General features: G+C 41.9%; 1 protein-coding gene across 8 annotated transcripts in view; it reads right to left on the bottom strand.

Annotated features, from left to right (window-relative positions):
- The window catches only part of RTEL1 (regulator of telomere elongation helicase 1), a 119,868-nt gene that overhangs the window by 100,627 nt on the left and 1,479 nt on the right, over nt 1-17,762 (bottom strand). For all 8 annotated transcript variants that reach the window (XM_084645450.1, XM_084645454.1, XM_084645449.1 and 5 more), the window contains exons 2-9: nt 16,769-16,885; nt 13,196-13,394; nt 12,705-12,798; nt 11,620-11,701; nt 10,229-10,289; nt 8,331-8,406; nt 7,385-7,469; nt 6,304-6,369 (exon numbers count right to left, since the gene is read on the bottom strand). In XM_084645450.1, coding sequence (XP_084501576.1) covers nt 6,304-6,369; nt 7,385-7,469; nt 8,331-8,406; nt 10,229-10,289; nt 11,620-11,701; nt 12,705-12,798; nt 13,196-13,394; nt 16,769-16,870 — 765 coding nt within the window. In that variant the 5' untranslated portion in view covers nt 16,871-16,885. The remainder of the gene's footprint in view (nt 1-6,303; nt 6,370-7,384; nt 7,470-8,330; nt 8,407-10,228; nt 10,290-11,619; nt 11,702-12,704; nt 12,799-13,195; nt 13,395-16,768; nt 16,886-17,762) is intronic.

Genomic DNA, 17,762 nt, shown 5'->3' with positions numbered 1-17,762 from the left:
CTGTGTTGATTCAGCGGCTCTGCTGAAGATCCGCTAAGTTGATGGCAGAGCGCTCTCCCATTGATTCCAGTACTCCAGCTCCGCGAGAAGAATATGTTAAGTTGGTGGGAGAGCGTCTCCCGTCGACACAGTTCAGAGTAGGCACCACGGTAAGTCGACCTAAGCTACGCTGACATCAGTTATGTTATTTACGTGACTGAAGTAGTGTAAATCATGTTGACTTACTGCGGTAGCGTAGACAAGGCCTATATTTGTCTAGCTGCAACTTCCAACCACTGGATCGTGTTATAACTTTGTCTGCCAGATTGAAGAACCTTCTATTATCAAATTTCCATTCAACACATGCACTTATAGGTAACCTTATTCTTCTCTTTAACAACTAAATAGATTAAACTCCCTGAGTCTCATTATATGGCATATTTTCCAACCCTTTAATCATTCTTGCGGCTCTTCTCTGAACTCTCTCCAATTTTTCAACATCCTTCACTCTTCAGAGTCACTGCTTCCCAGGATAGACTCCTCAAACATGAAATTATGGCCTACATTTTTTGTTCCTAGACGTATCACTTTGCAATGGCCATATTACAACAAATACTATTTGCTTGCACCCAGCTTACCAAATGATCTGGATCACTCCATATTAGGGACCTGTCCTCTTCATTATTTACAATTCCCCCAAACTGTGTCTCATCTGCAAACTTTATCAGTGACGATTTTATGTTTTTTTTCCAGGTCATTGATAAAAATATGAAATAGCAGAGGTCCAAGAATGAATCCCTGCAGGACCCCACTAGAAATCCACATGCTTGATGATGATTCCCTATTTACAACTACATTTTTGGACCTGTCAGCTGGTTTTTAATCCATTTAATGTGTGCTATTTGATTTTGTATAATTAATTTCTTAATCAAAATTTTCTGTGTTACCAAGTCAAATGCTTTACAGAAGTCTAAATATATTACATCATTTCTATTACCAATTTGTAATCTCATCAAAGAAAGGTACCAAGTTAGTTTGACAAGAGCTATTTTCCATAGACTCATGCTGATTGGCATTAATTATATTACCCTTCTTTATTGAGTGCCGTATCAGCCTTTCCATTGCTTTGCCTGAGACCTGATAACAGGCCTATAATTACCCGGTCACCATTTTCACTCTTTCTAAATATTAGCACATTCGTTTTCTTCCAGTCTTCTGGAACTTCCCCAGTGATCCAAGAGTTATTGAAAATCAATATTAATGATCCAACAGAGCTCCGCAGTCAGCTCCTTTAAAACTCCTAAATACAATTCCTCTCTGTTTGTCAAGATGAGGTCTAATACTGAATTCCCCTATGTGGGATGCAACACGTTTTGAGTTAGCAAATTGTCATTAAAATATTTACAAATTCTGAGGACTTTTTAGTACTGGTGGCACAAGCACTCCAGCATGTGTCATTCAGATTGAAGTCCTCCATGATAATGCAATTTTTTTCCTACGCATTATAGTTAGGCACTTGAGGATACGGTCATCCTGTTCCTTAGGGTGATTTGGTGGTCTCTAGCAGACCCCAATTAGTACTAGGGATGTAAAATATTAAATGGTTAACTGGTAAGCATTAGTCCTACCGTTAATCCACCCTAACCATTAACTCCCAGCCACGGGCCTGGTTGGGCCGGCCGGAGCGGCCCCAGCCCCTCTTCCTTTAATCGGTTAAACAATGTAATTTTAATAGTTTAAATGGTTAACTTTTTAAACAACATTTACATCCCTAATTAGTACCCCATCTTGTGCTGTATCTGTTAGGACACTGACCCATAAGCATTCAAGATAATTTGCTTCTGACTTGTCAGAGACTCAGAAACAGGTAATGCCACTTCTGACAGCCTGCCACTACTCCTCCCCTTTTGCCCACTTGAACCTTTTAAATAGGGTAAAACCACTGACTTAGCATTCCAATAATGCAAACCATCCCACCCAGTTCCAGTAGTACCTGCTAAGTTGAATTTATGCTCATAAATAATCAATTCCAATTCCTCTTGTTTACTACACAGGTTCCTAACATTGGTGTATAGACAACTAAAGAATTTCTTCGCTTCACATGTCTTGGTACCTTGATTAATTTTGTTCTGAACATCATGGTTTGTTGTAACTGAGTGCTTACTACTTCTCTCTTTTCACCATCCCGTTTGTTGCTAGTTTAATGCCCTCCCTGTCAAGTCTAGCCAGCCTGTACCCTAGAAGAGTGGTTCCCATTCTACTGAGATAGAGGCCATGCAAAGTGGACAGTCCCCTCGCCCCTACAGAAGGTGGACCAATGTTTCACGAAACCTAATCCTGCTGCCTTCTGCCATTTACCTAGCTAGCGGTTTACTTCTAAAGTCTTCTGCCTTCCCTTGCTCATGGCAAAGGAAGGATTTCAGAGTAGATCACTAGAGCATTCCTCTCCTTCAGTACCCTTCCGAGTTCTCTAAAGTCATCTATGATCTGTGAGGTATCCTGGGAAACAGCATCATTGATGCCTTACTCATCATTACCAGTGGATCTCTGCCTGCTGAGTTCAGAAGTCTATCCAGCCTTCAAGTCACATCTGGTGTCTTTGCTCCAGGAAGACCGCACACAATCCTGTTTTCTGCCTGCTCCTTTAGAAAGGATGTTCTTCTTCTTCTTAGTACAGAATCCCCAAAGGGGATTTTCTGTCTTCCTTAGTTGGTTGGAAATCTCTTTGTGGGTACATTTGATTGTTTTGTGGGTTGGGCTGAGTAGCCAACCTTACAGGTATGTCCTGTCCAGCTCTTTGTTTCATTTGACCAGCTGCATCTTCACAGACTATATCCTCAGTTTCTATGCTGAGAACATGATTATTATTAGATTCTTCTACTTATGTAGAATTCCTCCTGGACTGATTCTGTCTGGTGTTCATGGCCTGCCCCTCCTCTCCTGCCTCCAGCCATGTAGAATGCACCTGAACTTCTTGCCTCTGATCGTTACAAACTGCCAACTCTCCTCTCTGGTTCCCAATCTGCTTTGGTGACCAATTTCTTTCTTTCTTGAATCTTGGGTGGCAATGCTTCCTGAATCTGGATGTCCAATAACTCCTCAGCCTCTCTCATACTCTGTGGTGTATGCGCTTGTCCTTCCACACCACAAATATTTCCTTCCACAAAATTTTACAGGAACCAAACCATTCCTGTCCTTTGCAGGACTTCTTCTGGATTTGAACTTGGGACCTCTCACACAAGAAAGAATCATACCACTAGACCAACACGTATATGAAGATGCAGTCCCCTGAACTCAAGATGGCAAGTAATGAATGAAGGTAGAGGGATAAAATACAACATACATACATGCCATCTTAGATTTAAACAACACACACACACACACAAATAAAGAAAATAACTATCAACTATGGAGAAGGGAAATGAATACCCTTACATAAGAGATGTGGTCTAATGGGTAGAATTGGGAAGTATTCAGATCTTAGTTTTGACAGTACTTCTCTGTAGCCTTGGCCAAGTCACAGCCCTCTCTGCCCCAGTTTCCTCATCCATAAAATGATGATAGTATTGACCTTCCTCCCAGCTGTGAGAAATAGTAAGGACTTCCTTACATGGGGAAACTGAGATGCAGAATAAGCTATTACACAATAGCTATACTGGAATAGCTCCCCACATGGATGTGCTATTTTGGAATAAAAGTCACTTTTATTCCAGAATACAGTCATAGAATTTAAGGCCAGAAGGGACCACCAGATCATCTAGTCTGATCTCCTGTATAGCAAAAGTCACCAACACTACCTGTACACTAAACCCATCAACCAAAATTAGACCAAAGTATTACAGCCCACAGGAGATTTGATTATTATGTTCAACAGGAAAAGAATAAGAGGGATTGAGGGGCACCACTGCCCAAAGCCTCTGCAAAGACTGTCTACAGGGTGAGCAAAACAGCTTATTCCAGACTAGCTATTTCAGTCAATTTCCATGTGTAGACAAGCCCTAAGACTTATAACGTGCTGTGACAAGGAAAAGCTCTGTGGGAACCGGGTTCACTTTTTAATGGAAAGGACTGTTTTGATTAAGGCACTGTTGGATTAATATTCCAACACTAAAAATAATTTCTATACTTACCTCAGGCCAAACATCCTCTACTTCTAGCAGCCATTTTACAGCAAAATAGACAACAGCAAGAACAGGCACTCTAGAAAATAAAACTTGCCACTGCCAGAGAGAAATTCAAAGTGGTGTAATCTGGCAAATCAGGAGACACATTTTAAGAGTTCCTTTGTATTTCATTATCCAAGCACTGAACTAGTGTTTGAGCCAGTTAGGGATATGATCTTGTAATGCAACACCTTCTGGTATCTTCTTGATAGGAGGAGGGTGCCCTGGCAGGAATCCAATCTTCCCTTTACAGAATTCCTACTCAAAGAGACCACCAGCTGTTTCTTTGTTCTTAAAAAAACAACTCAACAAATATGCCTGTGAAATAAATATGATTTTCTATCATTGCTGAGACACTCACGTGCTATCCAGCATTTAAAGGTGAGATAGCCCATGTCAGAGCAGAACTAATACAATGGGGTGTGGTAACTGGGGGTGGGGGGGCTCTCTAGTTGTCTGTTTGTAATAAAGTACATGAAACTACATCAGAGTCTGCTTTTCCAGGTTCCATCTACAAGGTAGGAGTACTCACTGCCAGCAGAGACTCAATACTTTCATCATGGAGCTCACATTCCATAGAAGCTGAACCTTTCTGAACCTAGAATCTTTATTTCCAAAATGTTTGCTTTTTGTCCACCCAATTTGCATGTGCAGCTACTGCAGCTGTGTGTCAAAGTGACTAGTTTAGGCAGATGTACTAGTTAGGCACATAACTAAATATCTAAGTGCAGCAGCAATACCTGAGTGTGCAATCACAGAAATTCTGTGCACTTTTGAAAATAAGAACCAGAATGATCAAATCTGCTTAGTTATTCAGTAAGCAAATAAAATTCCACATCTCTCCCAAGTGCAACACAAACACCTGAAAAACCAGAACTGGACCAGACTACTATGGCAAGAACTGGTCAATTTCTTCACTAATCATCACTTCTTCACTTCTAATCACCAATTATACAAGAAACAAGACAGGTGCTCCAGGGCTGTTTGCCAAATGAAGTACCTAGCAATTTCCTGATTCTGAAGTCATTTGAACAACATTCCATAGGAAACTGATTACTTGCACTTTCCAGCAGAAAAGGGGTTAAATCCCTGGTGCCAGCTGATCCAAAGATCTGCCAGGATTGCTTCAGGAAAGCCTGACTCAGAAGCGATAAGGCTGTGCAAGAAACTCTTCCACTAGAACAGTAAATAAACAGTTCTGCCAAGCACAGTGTTACTCGGGGGCTCTGCTGTACTGTAAATGTAGGTCTTTCAGATAGGTTTCCAAGATCTAGCACTGAGTACAAACTGCTGAGTAGGTCTGGGTGCTCACTGGGCTTAATCACTGGTTTGAATAATTCATCCTACTTCTTCATTATGTAAAAGTTTTACCTGTAATGCTAGGATATTCAGTCCTCAGTGCTTCAGGAGCCAAATCAACATTACCCAAAAGAGCCATAGTAGTGTGACTTCATTGTTTCATTTACTATAGTACTATATATAAACAGCAGGACAGGGGACATACTGAGTATATATAATTCTCACAGCAAAATGACCGATCAAGTATTATTTTCTCAACCACAATTGGTTAACAACATAGTAAAGGCATCCTGATTGGTTAATAATCAAATCACACAGTTTTAATATCATGTGCTGCAAAAAGCCGCAGGAGACACATTAAAGAGCCACGCAAGCCTCTGTCTGAGCATCACTGCTGCAATACGTGTTCTCTTTGCTCTATATCCAACACACCCTCAGCGAAGGACACAATGCAAGAAGCTGCACTGATTGTATCATATCTATTTAATTCCTTGATCTCAGAAATTGGGGATAAAATCACTACCAGAAATGCGAAGCCCCTGACAGAAGAAGACTGGGAGCAATATCAGAATCCTGGCTTCCTAATTGATCACACAACTATAGATGGAGAGTGGAAGGTGTACTGCTACAGACATCGGTTTAGCTAATGCTAAGATTCATGCAGAACACAAACCCACTTCAACATAGACGGAGTCGCAAATGTATACTTAATAACCACCTTTCTAAACTGATCATACTAGCAGCTGAAATAATTTCTTTTACTGTAGCTTTCACCTTGTTACATGTAACCCTACAAGGGCCAGATTTTGTGTTTGGGTGAAGAAGGGGAAATGGTGGGGGAAAAAAATCAGATATAATTTACCACATTGTGAGCTTCATCGAGTATTACCACAGTCCCTTTCAGATCTAAGTTGTGTGCTCTCCGGCTCTAAAAGCAAAAACAAAGGGGACACGGGTGAGATAGCAACACTGCCTTCAGACACAGCTTGGTGAACTGGACCATGAGAGAGTTTGGACGGGACATAATTCACTATGGAATGTGGCAAGCAAAACAGTTTTGGCTGCTTACACTGCAACATAGTCCCTTGAAATGGAGATAGTCAATGTGTCCTCTAGAGGTAAGAACAAGGCCATATACCTGTGCTGAAAGTTAGATAACATCATGGGTCCATCTTATGAATAATAGCAGTCTGTCTTGTGAAGGAGTGGGATTGGGACCCAAAAGGTGAAACTGAGAGGCACTCACATGCATAAGAAAGAAGATAACACTAATACCTTAAGGGATGCATTAACATATTATAACTCATTCCAATTTCTCTTTTTGTCATTAGTATTTTCTACATATATTTGTTTGTCATCCTTGCAAAAAGAGGACACACCCACAGTATTATGTGCAGTACAATTATAAAGTTCAATCAATTCATTTCCTAATATCCTCTTCATCTTTAACTCACTTTCATATTCTGTGACAGCCGAAAGACCAGCCTGCTCTATTTAGCACTGGTGAGGCCTCAACTGGAGTACTGTGTCCTGTTCTGGACATCTATCCTTAGGAAAGATGCGGAAAAACTAGAGAGAGTCTAGAGGAATGCTAGAAAAATGATAAAAGCTTTAGAAAATCTGACCTGTGAGGAAGGTTAAAAAAACTGGGAATGTTTAGTTGTGAGAAAAGATGACTGAGGTGGACCTGATGATAGTCTCCAAATATGGTAAGGGCCCTTACAAAGAGGATGGGGATAAATTGTTCTCAGTGTCCACTGAAGATAGGACAAGAAATAATGGGCTTAATCAGCAGCAATGGAGATTTAGGTTAGCTAGTTTTGAAGTGAACCACCTCAGGAGTTTGCTTGCTATGCACATTCTTTCTGGCATATCCACTAGAATCTGACAAAAAAAAAAATCAATAAAATCAATAAAAATGAATTTAAAAATAAAAATGTTACCTTTGAGTCTAGTAAATAGTTGTAAGGCATAAAAATAATATCTGCTTGCTGCTTCAGGCTCCGAGATAGATAATAAGGACAAACTCTGTTTAAAAAAAAAAAGTATGAACTATAAAACAATATCCACAGAAATACTAAAGTGCACTCTGGTTTCATTTATTATGTTTCAGGCTCTCAAAGGTTTCTAATCAGCTTTTTAATTGACTGGAACATTAGACCTTAAGGCAGATCATAGAATCATAGAATATCAGGGTTGGAAGGGACCCCAGAAGGTCATCTAGTCCAACCCCCTGCTCGAAGCAGGACCAATTCCCAGTTAAATCATCCCAGCCAGGGCTTTGTCAAGCCTGACCTTAAAAACCTCTAAGGAAGGAGATTCTACCACCTCCCTAGGTAACGCATTCCAGTGTTTCACCACCCTCATAGTGAAAAAAGATGCCTCGCTTTATCCATGTGGGCCCTTCTTATTTATACTTCAGTAAAAAGCAACGCCAGACTTAATACCTAACTGCGCAGTCCACCAAAACACAGATCAAGATACCAAACAGGAGAAAAATGAGGTGACTTGGTGATTAATGCACTAATCTTTCTCCCCTGGAGACCAGGATTCAATGCTGGATTAGATCATTAAATCTCTAGTGGTAAGAGATTTTGTGGTCTCATCCACCTCATAAAACCACCACATCACCTGCATAATCAGCAGTTCCTCCTCAGGTATGCCTGACTGTGATCAGTATTTTGTCTGTGCAGCAGATCAGGACTCAAATACACCATCAGCTCGAGGAAGAGGTACTAAGGCCTCATCGCAGAGATGGATTTCTTGAGAATTGTTTGCACAACAACATGTAACTACTCAACTCTGGTCATTGCTGCTCATCTGGAACTTTTAGGTGTGTCAAGTTCATACAAATGCATTCCCCAGAACAAGGACACTGAGGAACTTTACCTGTGCTTGTTTCCATTTTTAACCAAATCTTCAATATCAAAGATGGAGTTGGTCAGTTCCTTCTCTGTACTCTTCTCTGTGAAGGAGATAACGAACAGTTACAGAAATCGAAGCAAATAATCACAAAATCAATCAATCACATCTGTACTTCGCTCCGAATTCACTGGATTCTATCGAAATCTCTTGTCTTGATTCCCTGGATTGAAACTAAGGCCTGAGGTTATTCTCTGTGCAATAATCTAGAGCCAGCTGCGCTGTAGCTCCACCAGCATTGAGTGCTCCGGCTGTTGTTTACTCCTCGATGCACAAGCTTCAGACAAACACACATTAGCATTTGAAGATTTCAGTCAATTTTGTATTTTGTTCCATCCACTCCACAGAGAACTGTTATATAAATAGCGTTTGATTTTACCCTAATGTCCATATTGCAAGGAACAATCCTGCACTGGATCTTTTGGGATGGACTAGATGTAACCTAGCACAGTGGTTCTCAAAGCCGGTCCGCCACTTGTTCAGGGAAAGCCCCTGGCGGGCCGGGCCGCTTTGTTTACCTGCAGCGTCCGCAGGTTCGGCCAATCGCAGGTCCCACTGGCCACAGTTCGCCGCTCCAGACCAATGGGGGCTGCAGAAAGCGGCGCGGGCTGAGGGACGTGCGGGCTGCCCTTCCCACAGCCCCCATTGGCCTGGAGCGGCGAACCACAGCCAGTGGGAGCCGCTATCGGCGAACCTGTGGACGCAGCAGGTAAACAAACTGGCCTGGCCTGCCAGGGGCTTTCCCTGAACAAGCGGCGAACCGGCTTTAAGAACCACTGACCTAGCAGGTCCTTTTCCAACTTTAATTTCTATTATTCTATGAAATCTGGCCCTGCGGCTTCTAAATTCCCGGACAGGCTCCAAGAAAATGTGAATACCTGCTGATTTAACTCTTAATTACATTTTACAACATGTGTAGATGATAGCTTGTGAGCTAATATTCATCTTGGTGCCATAATTTTTTCAATGGTTTAGTCCTAACCTAATTTCTGATTTGCTCAGTTCCTCCAGCCCAAAATTCAATGACCTGAAAGCCTTATAATTCACACAGGCAAGAGGAACTGCTATCCCTTCCTTAACTTGGTCTTGTGCTGAAGAAGGATGTGTGTGTGTGTACACGTGTGTGTGTGTGTGTACACATATTAGTAAAAATTCAGGAGGACAGTTTACTGGTCTAAGCTTCATCTTAAAATACACAGAACCACAGGTTTGAACCCCAGCAGTCAACCCAGCCCATCATCCTTCAGAGGATACAATAAGCACAATACAGTTTATTGAATGGGGGTTCTGCAAGGACATTTAAAACCATCTGCACTTGAAGACAAGGGGTCTGTCATCCCACACCAGCAGACTCCTTGGATACTTCCTCCCAGCTCCCTTGAACAGTGTATCATGTAGCATGATGGTTGTCTGCTGAGTTGCAGTTCAGTAGTGCTGACGACTGTTTGGTGACTAACATGAAATTAATTTGTGGTCTGATCCAAACCCCACTTTCTCATTTAGCTCAATTGCTAGCAGTCACAGCAAAGAGGCCAAGAGCTGAATGGGCATGTAGAAGGAAATACACTCTCACTCCTAGAAGGGCCTCACCAGGTCAGGGGTGAAACATATTGCCGGGATTATATGGATAATTTGCACTGTTGCTGCTCCTGCTCTGTTTTGTGGACAAATTAAAAGGATTTCAGTCTTCAGGGATATCGACCCTGTACCTTTCCTGAGCATTAGCTTAAAAACCTATTAAAAGTAAATGTACATGCATACATTCAGGTGCTGATGGGTTCTCTCATTCCTTTTCAATTTCCCCATCTACCTGCCAGGCATCTCTCTGCCCAAAATCAGGGCATTGCCTCCACAGCCAAACTTACCCTCCACATTGTTATAGAAATGGCAAGTACGAGCCATCACTTTCATTCGGCACATGTGGATCTGCAAGATAAAGCATATTTCAGGGCGCAAAGGTACAGCTCGCCCAAGGCTGTGGAGGGAGAGGCAGGGTAAATGAACATATTCAGGGACACTCGCTCAGCATAATAAGGAATGAGAAAGGTTTCTCTAAAAAACCAATCCCTTTTCTTCTCACATTTTCTACAGACCGTAATCACGGTGCAGCATCCACCCCAACCAAGCACGAAAGAGGATCAGATTATAATCCACAGCCTACGAACATGTGGCTTCACTGGACTCCTTCATAATGAGGGTGCTATTTTTTCCCAAATTTTTTCATCTCCTAGGATTTTACTTGTACATCCATCGTTAAGCCTCCATACTTCCCATAGATAGGTTCCCTCCCCAGGGGCATCCACCTGCCTGAAGAAGCCGCCAAACCTCCCTCTGAGACCCTTCTAATACTGCCTCTTTATTCAGCTACAAATAGGGGCTGCGGAAATGCAGCATGCCCTTTGAGCATGAAGCTAGAGGAAATGCATACCAGATCATCAATAATGAGAATCAAATAGCGGGATACCAACAAGTTGTCCTGCCTAAGAAAAAGGGGAAAATACCCTCTGAGCATCACCAGTATGTTGGATTTCTACGGTACCTTTTATATAAAGACCTAAGTGCCTTACATACATTAGGCCACGTAAGGGAAGTAGTATCGAACCCAATTTAAAAATAAGGAAACTAAGGCAGAAAGAAAAGGGACACCAGTCATTTGAAATTTGGTCAATTTCAGGTAATGAATCAAATACCATTACAGGGTCTACACCTGTCTACAATCCCTGGGCCAACGTTTGCAGTTTCACAATCACATTTTCCTATCAGTGTTCTTCCCTTCCCTATTGCTGTGTAAAACACCCAAACAAACAGGGGGAAAGTGACAGATTACTCAGTTATTTTTCCCCATTATTATTTTTTCAGCTATGGGAGTCCTTAACATTACATGTGGCAACAGTAGGTAAAACATTTTCAATCAGGAGCATGATTTTTAAATTGATGGTGTCATTTTAAACTACCTGCCCTGGGTCACTTGGCAAGCAAATGGCAGGACTGCAAGTTAAATACAGAAAACTAATTCACATGCTCTCACCAGTCACAACCCCTCTTGGAAAGGTAAATCCCAGAATTTAATTCTTCACTAACAGAGCACGACAAGAACACAAACTTTCTATAGCACTCCAACTGTATGGTCAACTAATACCTCTGAGTTTTGCCAAGGATTGTAATGAATTTCAGCATTAGAAATTATATGCCCTAAAGCCAAGATACAGTCACTTACATGTATAAGCTTTGCACAACTTCATTGTTGCGTTCTTACCTGCATGTGGTTACTCTCCTGCCTCTTAACTTCAGGGTTAATACAAAGCTGCTCTCTGGAGCCCAAAACACAAACCTTTGGCCTATTTAAACAAAATACCCAAATAGCTGGTATTAAAAGGGGTGGGAGGGATGACAAGAGAGAGAAAAACAGACTTTTGAACACACATGTTGCTAGCTTGAGTCAAGTATTTCCAATGTGAAAGTTGGCTGGGAAGAATAAAAGTGGATGTCAGAAATTTGGGAATCTCAAGGCTTTTCAACAGCTACATTTCTCATCTATAACATCACAGTAAATTTTTTGTAGCAGCAATAAATTCTCAAATTTAAACATGCATTAATGAAATTATTTTGATGGGGCAGGGAGTAATCAATAGTAGCTTTAGTCAACTCTCTCAAAAAGCACCCCCACAAAACATAGATCCTGTTATAATGGCACAGCATCCCACATCTAAATACCATGGACCTAAAAAAGAACCCTCTTTTTTACTGTACTGTAATCTATTTTTTAGATAGCAGGGAGATTGGATTAATGATAATTTACTGCAGAAGCTGTGGCTGAAGGCAAGCATTCAAAATAGCTTTGTTCATTGAAAAGCTATATCCATACAGATACTCAAGCAGTTACTAACGGACCTACATGAATGGGCTACATGTAGCTACATGAATCAGCACCATTGGCAGGAATACAAGCAAAATATTCTATTAACCCCGATAAACTGAAAAATCCATCTCTCTCTGAACAAAGAAAAATATAAAGCACATTTCTTTTCATACACAAAAAAGTTTACAGGCTTGACTGGAAAACCATCTAGAAAACCACACTTTTTCAAAGGAACTTTTGAAGTAAAGGGGATTATATACAGGAAACTTTGGAATAGGAGTGAGAAAAGGAAGAGGAATGGGAAGCAGAATCCTCAGCATGGGAGAAAGCTACACAGTGAGCCAGAGAAGTTACGTTTCCACCCATCTGCATTATGAAAATTGCATTCCAAGGGATACATCATCAGATATGTAGTCATCCAACGCAACACAAAAAATACCCTTTTACTCTGACTGAAAAGCATTTTCTTAATTTGTATTTACCTGTAGACTGTGCTCTTTAACTCACTGATGACTTGAGTAAGCTGAGAATGGGTTCTGGAGGCATAAATTATTTTAGGAACATCAGTGTAATAAGCTGCCAAAGGGAGAAAAAAGAAAAAAATTATTAGCACTAAACAGAAGGAAGAACTAAAGATATCATTAGCCTGCTTTCCCCAGCTGGTGCTATGGTAACAGCGTGGCTTATGGAGACAGCAAGGAATTTTACAATCCAGCTATTCACCTATAGGAAATGAGCTAAGTGGATATTTTTACTGCCTTGTAGCAAGGAGAAAGGTTATGTGGGGCATCTTTAGATTTACATCAGTAAAAGGTAAGTGTGAAATAATGCTTTAGCTGCTAAATAATGCCATTGTGGCATTCACAGGTACATGACAAGGATAAAAGAAAAAGAAATACTAATCATCCTCTGTCATTCCTTCAAGGTTCCCAACCAAGTATAACAGTCAAAGTCTGCTTGCTGGGACATTTACCTGGGATTTCAGCATCTTTGCCAGCGTCACCCCAGGACGACATGGGTCTGTCAGGAAAGAGCTCCACTCCATTCATTCGCTGTGCAATTTTCCATTCCGAGATGGTATCTTTAAAATGCTCCCGCCAAGCCAGAGTGGCACAGAGGAGGCACAATGTCTTCCCTGTACCCGTGGGACTCTCCAAAATGCCATTCACCTTCTTTAATGTTGAGAAAGACAGGGAGAAGGAAGGAAAATTTGGGGACAGCTCAGAAATTTGCCTAGCATTGATCACCGTATAGTACAGTATTTTCCCAGGAAAAGAATAACCACATCACTGTACAGATTTATGTAGCATGATATACCTTCCACTAGAAACACATGCTTATAAGCCTGTGAAAGCTGACACATAGAGGTACAACCTGTAAGAGCCTTTACCCCACTCAAAAAGAAAAGGAGTACTAGTGGCACCTTAGAGACTAACAAATTTATTTGAACATAAGCTTTCGTGAGCTACAGCTCACTTACTCCTTTTCTTTTTGTGGATACAGACTAACACGGCTGCTACTCTGATACCCCAGTCAAGTATCAGAGGGGTAGCCATGTTAGTCTGTATCCACAAAAATAACGAGGAGTCCGATGGCACCTTACAGATTAACAGATTTATTTGGGCATAAGCTTTCGTGGATAAAAAACCCACTTCTTCAGATGCACTACGTGGGTAAAAAAACACTTCTTCAGAGCTCCACTGACTGGGGTGGAGTGGTCAACCTAAAACACAGATTCATGGACTATTTTATCCTTTAATTCACACAGAAATTCTCCACACTTTGCTTGACACATGACAAATTTTAGGTTAAAATAAAAGAAAATATTATAAGCTGCTGCCTTAGGCTAAAATTGGAAATGATTATAAGACTGTAGATGGAGACTGATTTGCTAAGCAAGTTAATAGTTTAAACATACACTCCATATCACAAGATTGAATCATGCAGTATAGATGATTTACACCAGGGATAGAACGGTGCCAGACATTACAGTTTTAAAACAAATTACATTCTTTTATGCCTGGGTTATGCATTGGCCAAGGCAAATTATGTCTCAACACTATTAAGGCCCTTCATAAAACAGCTTTAAAATTATATCTGCTTTTACAGCCCAACATCAGTGGGTGGTCTACTGAGCAACTAGCATTGCAGGTGTGATGAGGCTGAATGCTGGAGCGTCATGGAGAGTAAAACTTCTCTTCTTTCACAAAAGAGCTCAGGTCTTGGATAGGGTGGAACAAAGAACATAAATCTCAGAAAAACTACTTTAGGCACTCCAGGCAAAGAATAATCAGTATTTTGGAAAGCGTTTCCTTATTTGTTTGACATTCACTAAGACTATATTGCGGAGATGCCAAGTAGATACCACCATAAGTACACCATCATTTTTTTTTAAATTAAGGACAGATTGCATGAACATAAGGACTACTTATTTAGTTTTCTTTTCTTTTTTCAAGTTTCAGAGAGAGGGAAGAAAAAAACTACCTACATTTCTGCCCAAAAGATTTAACACTAACATTTCTGGCATTGTTTTTTTTTAATTGCATGCTAAAAAATATGTACAATTAAAAATAAAGTCTGGTGGAGTGGGAAGCAGAGAGTATATGAACAAGGAAGGAGAAAAACTAGGTATTTTTTCACTAGTAGTTTAAATTGTAAGAGTCGCCTTTCGCAGTTTGCAACCCAGACAACTAGGGCCCTACCAAATTCACAATTCACTTTGGTCAATTTTACAGCCATGGGGGTCTTAAAAATTAGTCAATTTCAGTATTTCAGATGTTTACATCTGAAATTTCAGGTGTTGTAACTGTGGGGGGTCCTGATCCAAAAGGGGATCGTGGGGGGGGGGTTTCTAAAGCTGTTGTACGGGGGTTGCAGGATTGCCATACTCACTATCGTGCTACCTTCAGACCCCAGCTCTGAAAGCAGCAGCTGCAGAATTTCCTGCAGCTGGAAGAGGCTCCCAGAGGTGGAGGTAGGTCCAATCTCCCCAGTGCTGCTGAGAGCACCCCAGCCAGGGGCTCCTGGCTGCTAGTCAGGGCCAGTGGTGGATTACTGCATGGGCCCATGGGGCTCGTGCCCAGAGGCCCGGGACAATTTGAAAAATGGTTGCCCCAGCCCTGGCAGGAGCCATGAGGGAGGTGGGGGGGAGGGGGGCAAGACTGGGTGGCCCGGAGCCCGGGCAGAAGCCATTGAGGACAGCAGCCCTGAGCCCAGGCACCCCGAACCCCAGCTGGAGCCATGGCGGGAGGGAGCAGAGGCGGAGCTGCGGGTGGTAGCAGCCCCCAACCCAGGTCCCTGAGCCTGGGCAGGCGCCACAGGGGATAGAATCTCTGAGTCCTGGCTGGAGCCACCGGGGGGAGCGGAGGAGAAGCAGCCCCAAGCTCAATCACCCAGAGCACAGGGGCTCGGCGGAGGGGCAGCCCCGGGCAGGAGCTGGAGCTGCGGGGGGTGACAGCACCCAACCCAGGTCTCTGATCGCACGTTGGAGCTGCAGGGGGTGGAAGCCCCAAACCCCAGCCGGAGCTGTGGGGGCGAGGGAGGGGAAGGGAGAGAGGCAGCACCCTGGGCAGGAGCCATGTGGGAGAGGGAGCGGAAGCCCCAGAGCTCAGGTGCCCTGAGCCCGGGGAAGAGCCATGAGGGCCAGCAGTCCGGAGTCCAGCTCTGGAGCTGCTGCAGCACAGAAGTGAGGGTGTATCACCCTCACTTCTGCGCTGCCTGTCGAAGTGGGTCTGATCTCTCCCCATAATCGCAGTGCAGGAGACGGACAGGTCCTGTCCCTCCCCAGCCCTGCTGATTTCGGGGAGATCAAATTTCACAGGCAAGGGCTTATTTCACAGTCTGTGACACGTTTTTCACAGCTATGAAATTGGTAGGGCCCTACAGACAATTTTACATAAATTACAATCTAGCTTCTACAAACTGTGATTTGTGATAAATGCACAGCCTCTTTCTTAAAAAAGATTTTTTTCACATTATCAAAATCATTTACCCACCATGCTATACAAACAGCCTTTAAATGTTACAATACCTTCAAAACATCTGATATGCTAATCTATTTATTTTCATCTTTGTTTCGCTTAAAACCACCAAACTGATTTTTTTAATTAAAAAAAAAGGGCTTGCTCTTGGGTTCGGACCTGGCCCCCTTTGACAGAGAAATCCTCACAGTTATGAACCTCTTCCCCCACCCAGACCCAAAAAATCTACATTATAAATTTTACCCTCTTGAGGTACGGTGTTATATCATGGCCTGGTACTGCTTGTGGACGGAATCAGATTGTATTATAAACACAATATAGAGCCCTGGGCGAAAGCCCTATAAAGAGCGGGCTCTGTAACATGATTATAATTCAACCTGATCACAGGTAAAACCCTGTCACTTGACACAGTAAAATCTGCATTGTAGGTAGAAGGAATTATTTTGGAAACACTGATACTCCAAATCCTAAATTGCCCTTCCCACCCGTTCCCCAACACAAATGAATCCCAAAGGAGTCCACCTGACCAGTGCTGGAAATTTACTGTAACCTCTCCCAGTGCTTACCTTCTGGAGACACTCAAGCACTTTAGTCATGTATTCCTCCTGACATCTGTATGGTTGAAAAGGAAAGTCCACTGCGATGCCATTTAACGTTATCTTGGGCATACTTTATCTTACACACTGAAAGCACAGAAACCAAGAGCATGCTTTACCACGTATAATTTACAGCACACAACAAGAGGCGTATATGCTAAATATGTACATACTGCAACTTCTCATTAAAATCAATTGAAATTACACTTATATGGTAGAAGAGAGTATTGTCATTTCATTTTTAGGCAACAATATTGCCAGCAAATCACTATTTACAACAGGTACAAAGTTCACAAGGATTTAGGGCCCAATTCTGCTAAGATCTAAGCACATTCTTCTAAGTAGTCCAATGCGTGCAATGCAACTACTCACAGGAGTAAAGTTATTCACAAACTTCAATCTTTGTAGAATCGCACCATTAATGCAGCCACAGAATACGCCAAATTTATTATTCTATTTATGTTTGTTGGGGGCATTTAGTGGAATAGAATGGGCAGTCCATCATTGGAAAGTATAAATAAATTGATACTGTCAATTTAAAGTTATATATATCCAGAGCATGGAAGAGATGCATGTAGTTTAATGACAGGTTTCAGAGTAACAGCCGTGTTAGTCTGTATTCGCAAAATGAAAAGGAGTACTTGTGGCACCTTAGAGACTAATGCTCAAATAAATTGGTTAGTCTCTAAGGTGCCACAAGTACTCCTTTTCTTTTTATGTAGTTTAATGTTAAACACAGATAGCATAAATGACTTGGTCACCTCAAATACCCCCAATCCTGTCAAGCCTCCCTGCTTTGGGAGAGTCCCTCCTGTCTATTCACTTCAAAGATCTGTTTCTAGAATAAGTTTGCTGTTTACATCTCAAACATTTTAAATCTCACTTTTTTTTTTTTTTTTAAAGTGTCCCTCATTCAAATTGCACAGGCTTCCAGCAGCCTTGCCCACACAAGTCCTGGGATTTT

The sequence above is a fragment of the Lepidochelys olivacea genome (genome assembly GCF_965140295.1).
Source record: "Lepidochelys olivacea isolate rLepOli2 genome assembly, chromosome: 13".
Classification (NCBI taxonomy): domain Eukaryota; kingdom Metazoa; phylum Chordata; order Testudines; family Cheloniidae; genus Lepidochelys; species Lepidochelys olivacea.
The sequence above is the reverse complement of the archived record's forward strand: the minus strand, read 5'-3'. Positions and strand labels throughout refer to the sequence as shown.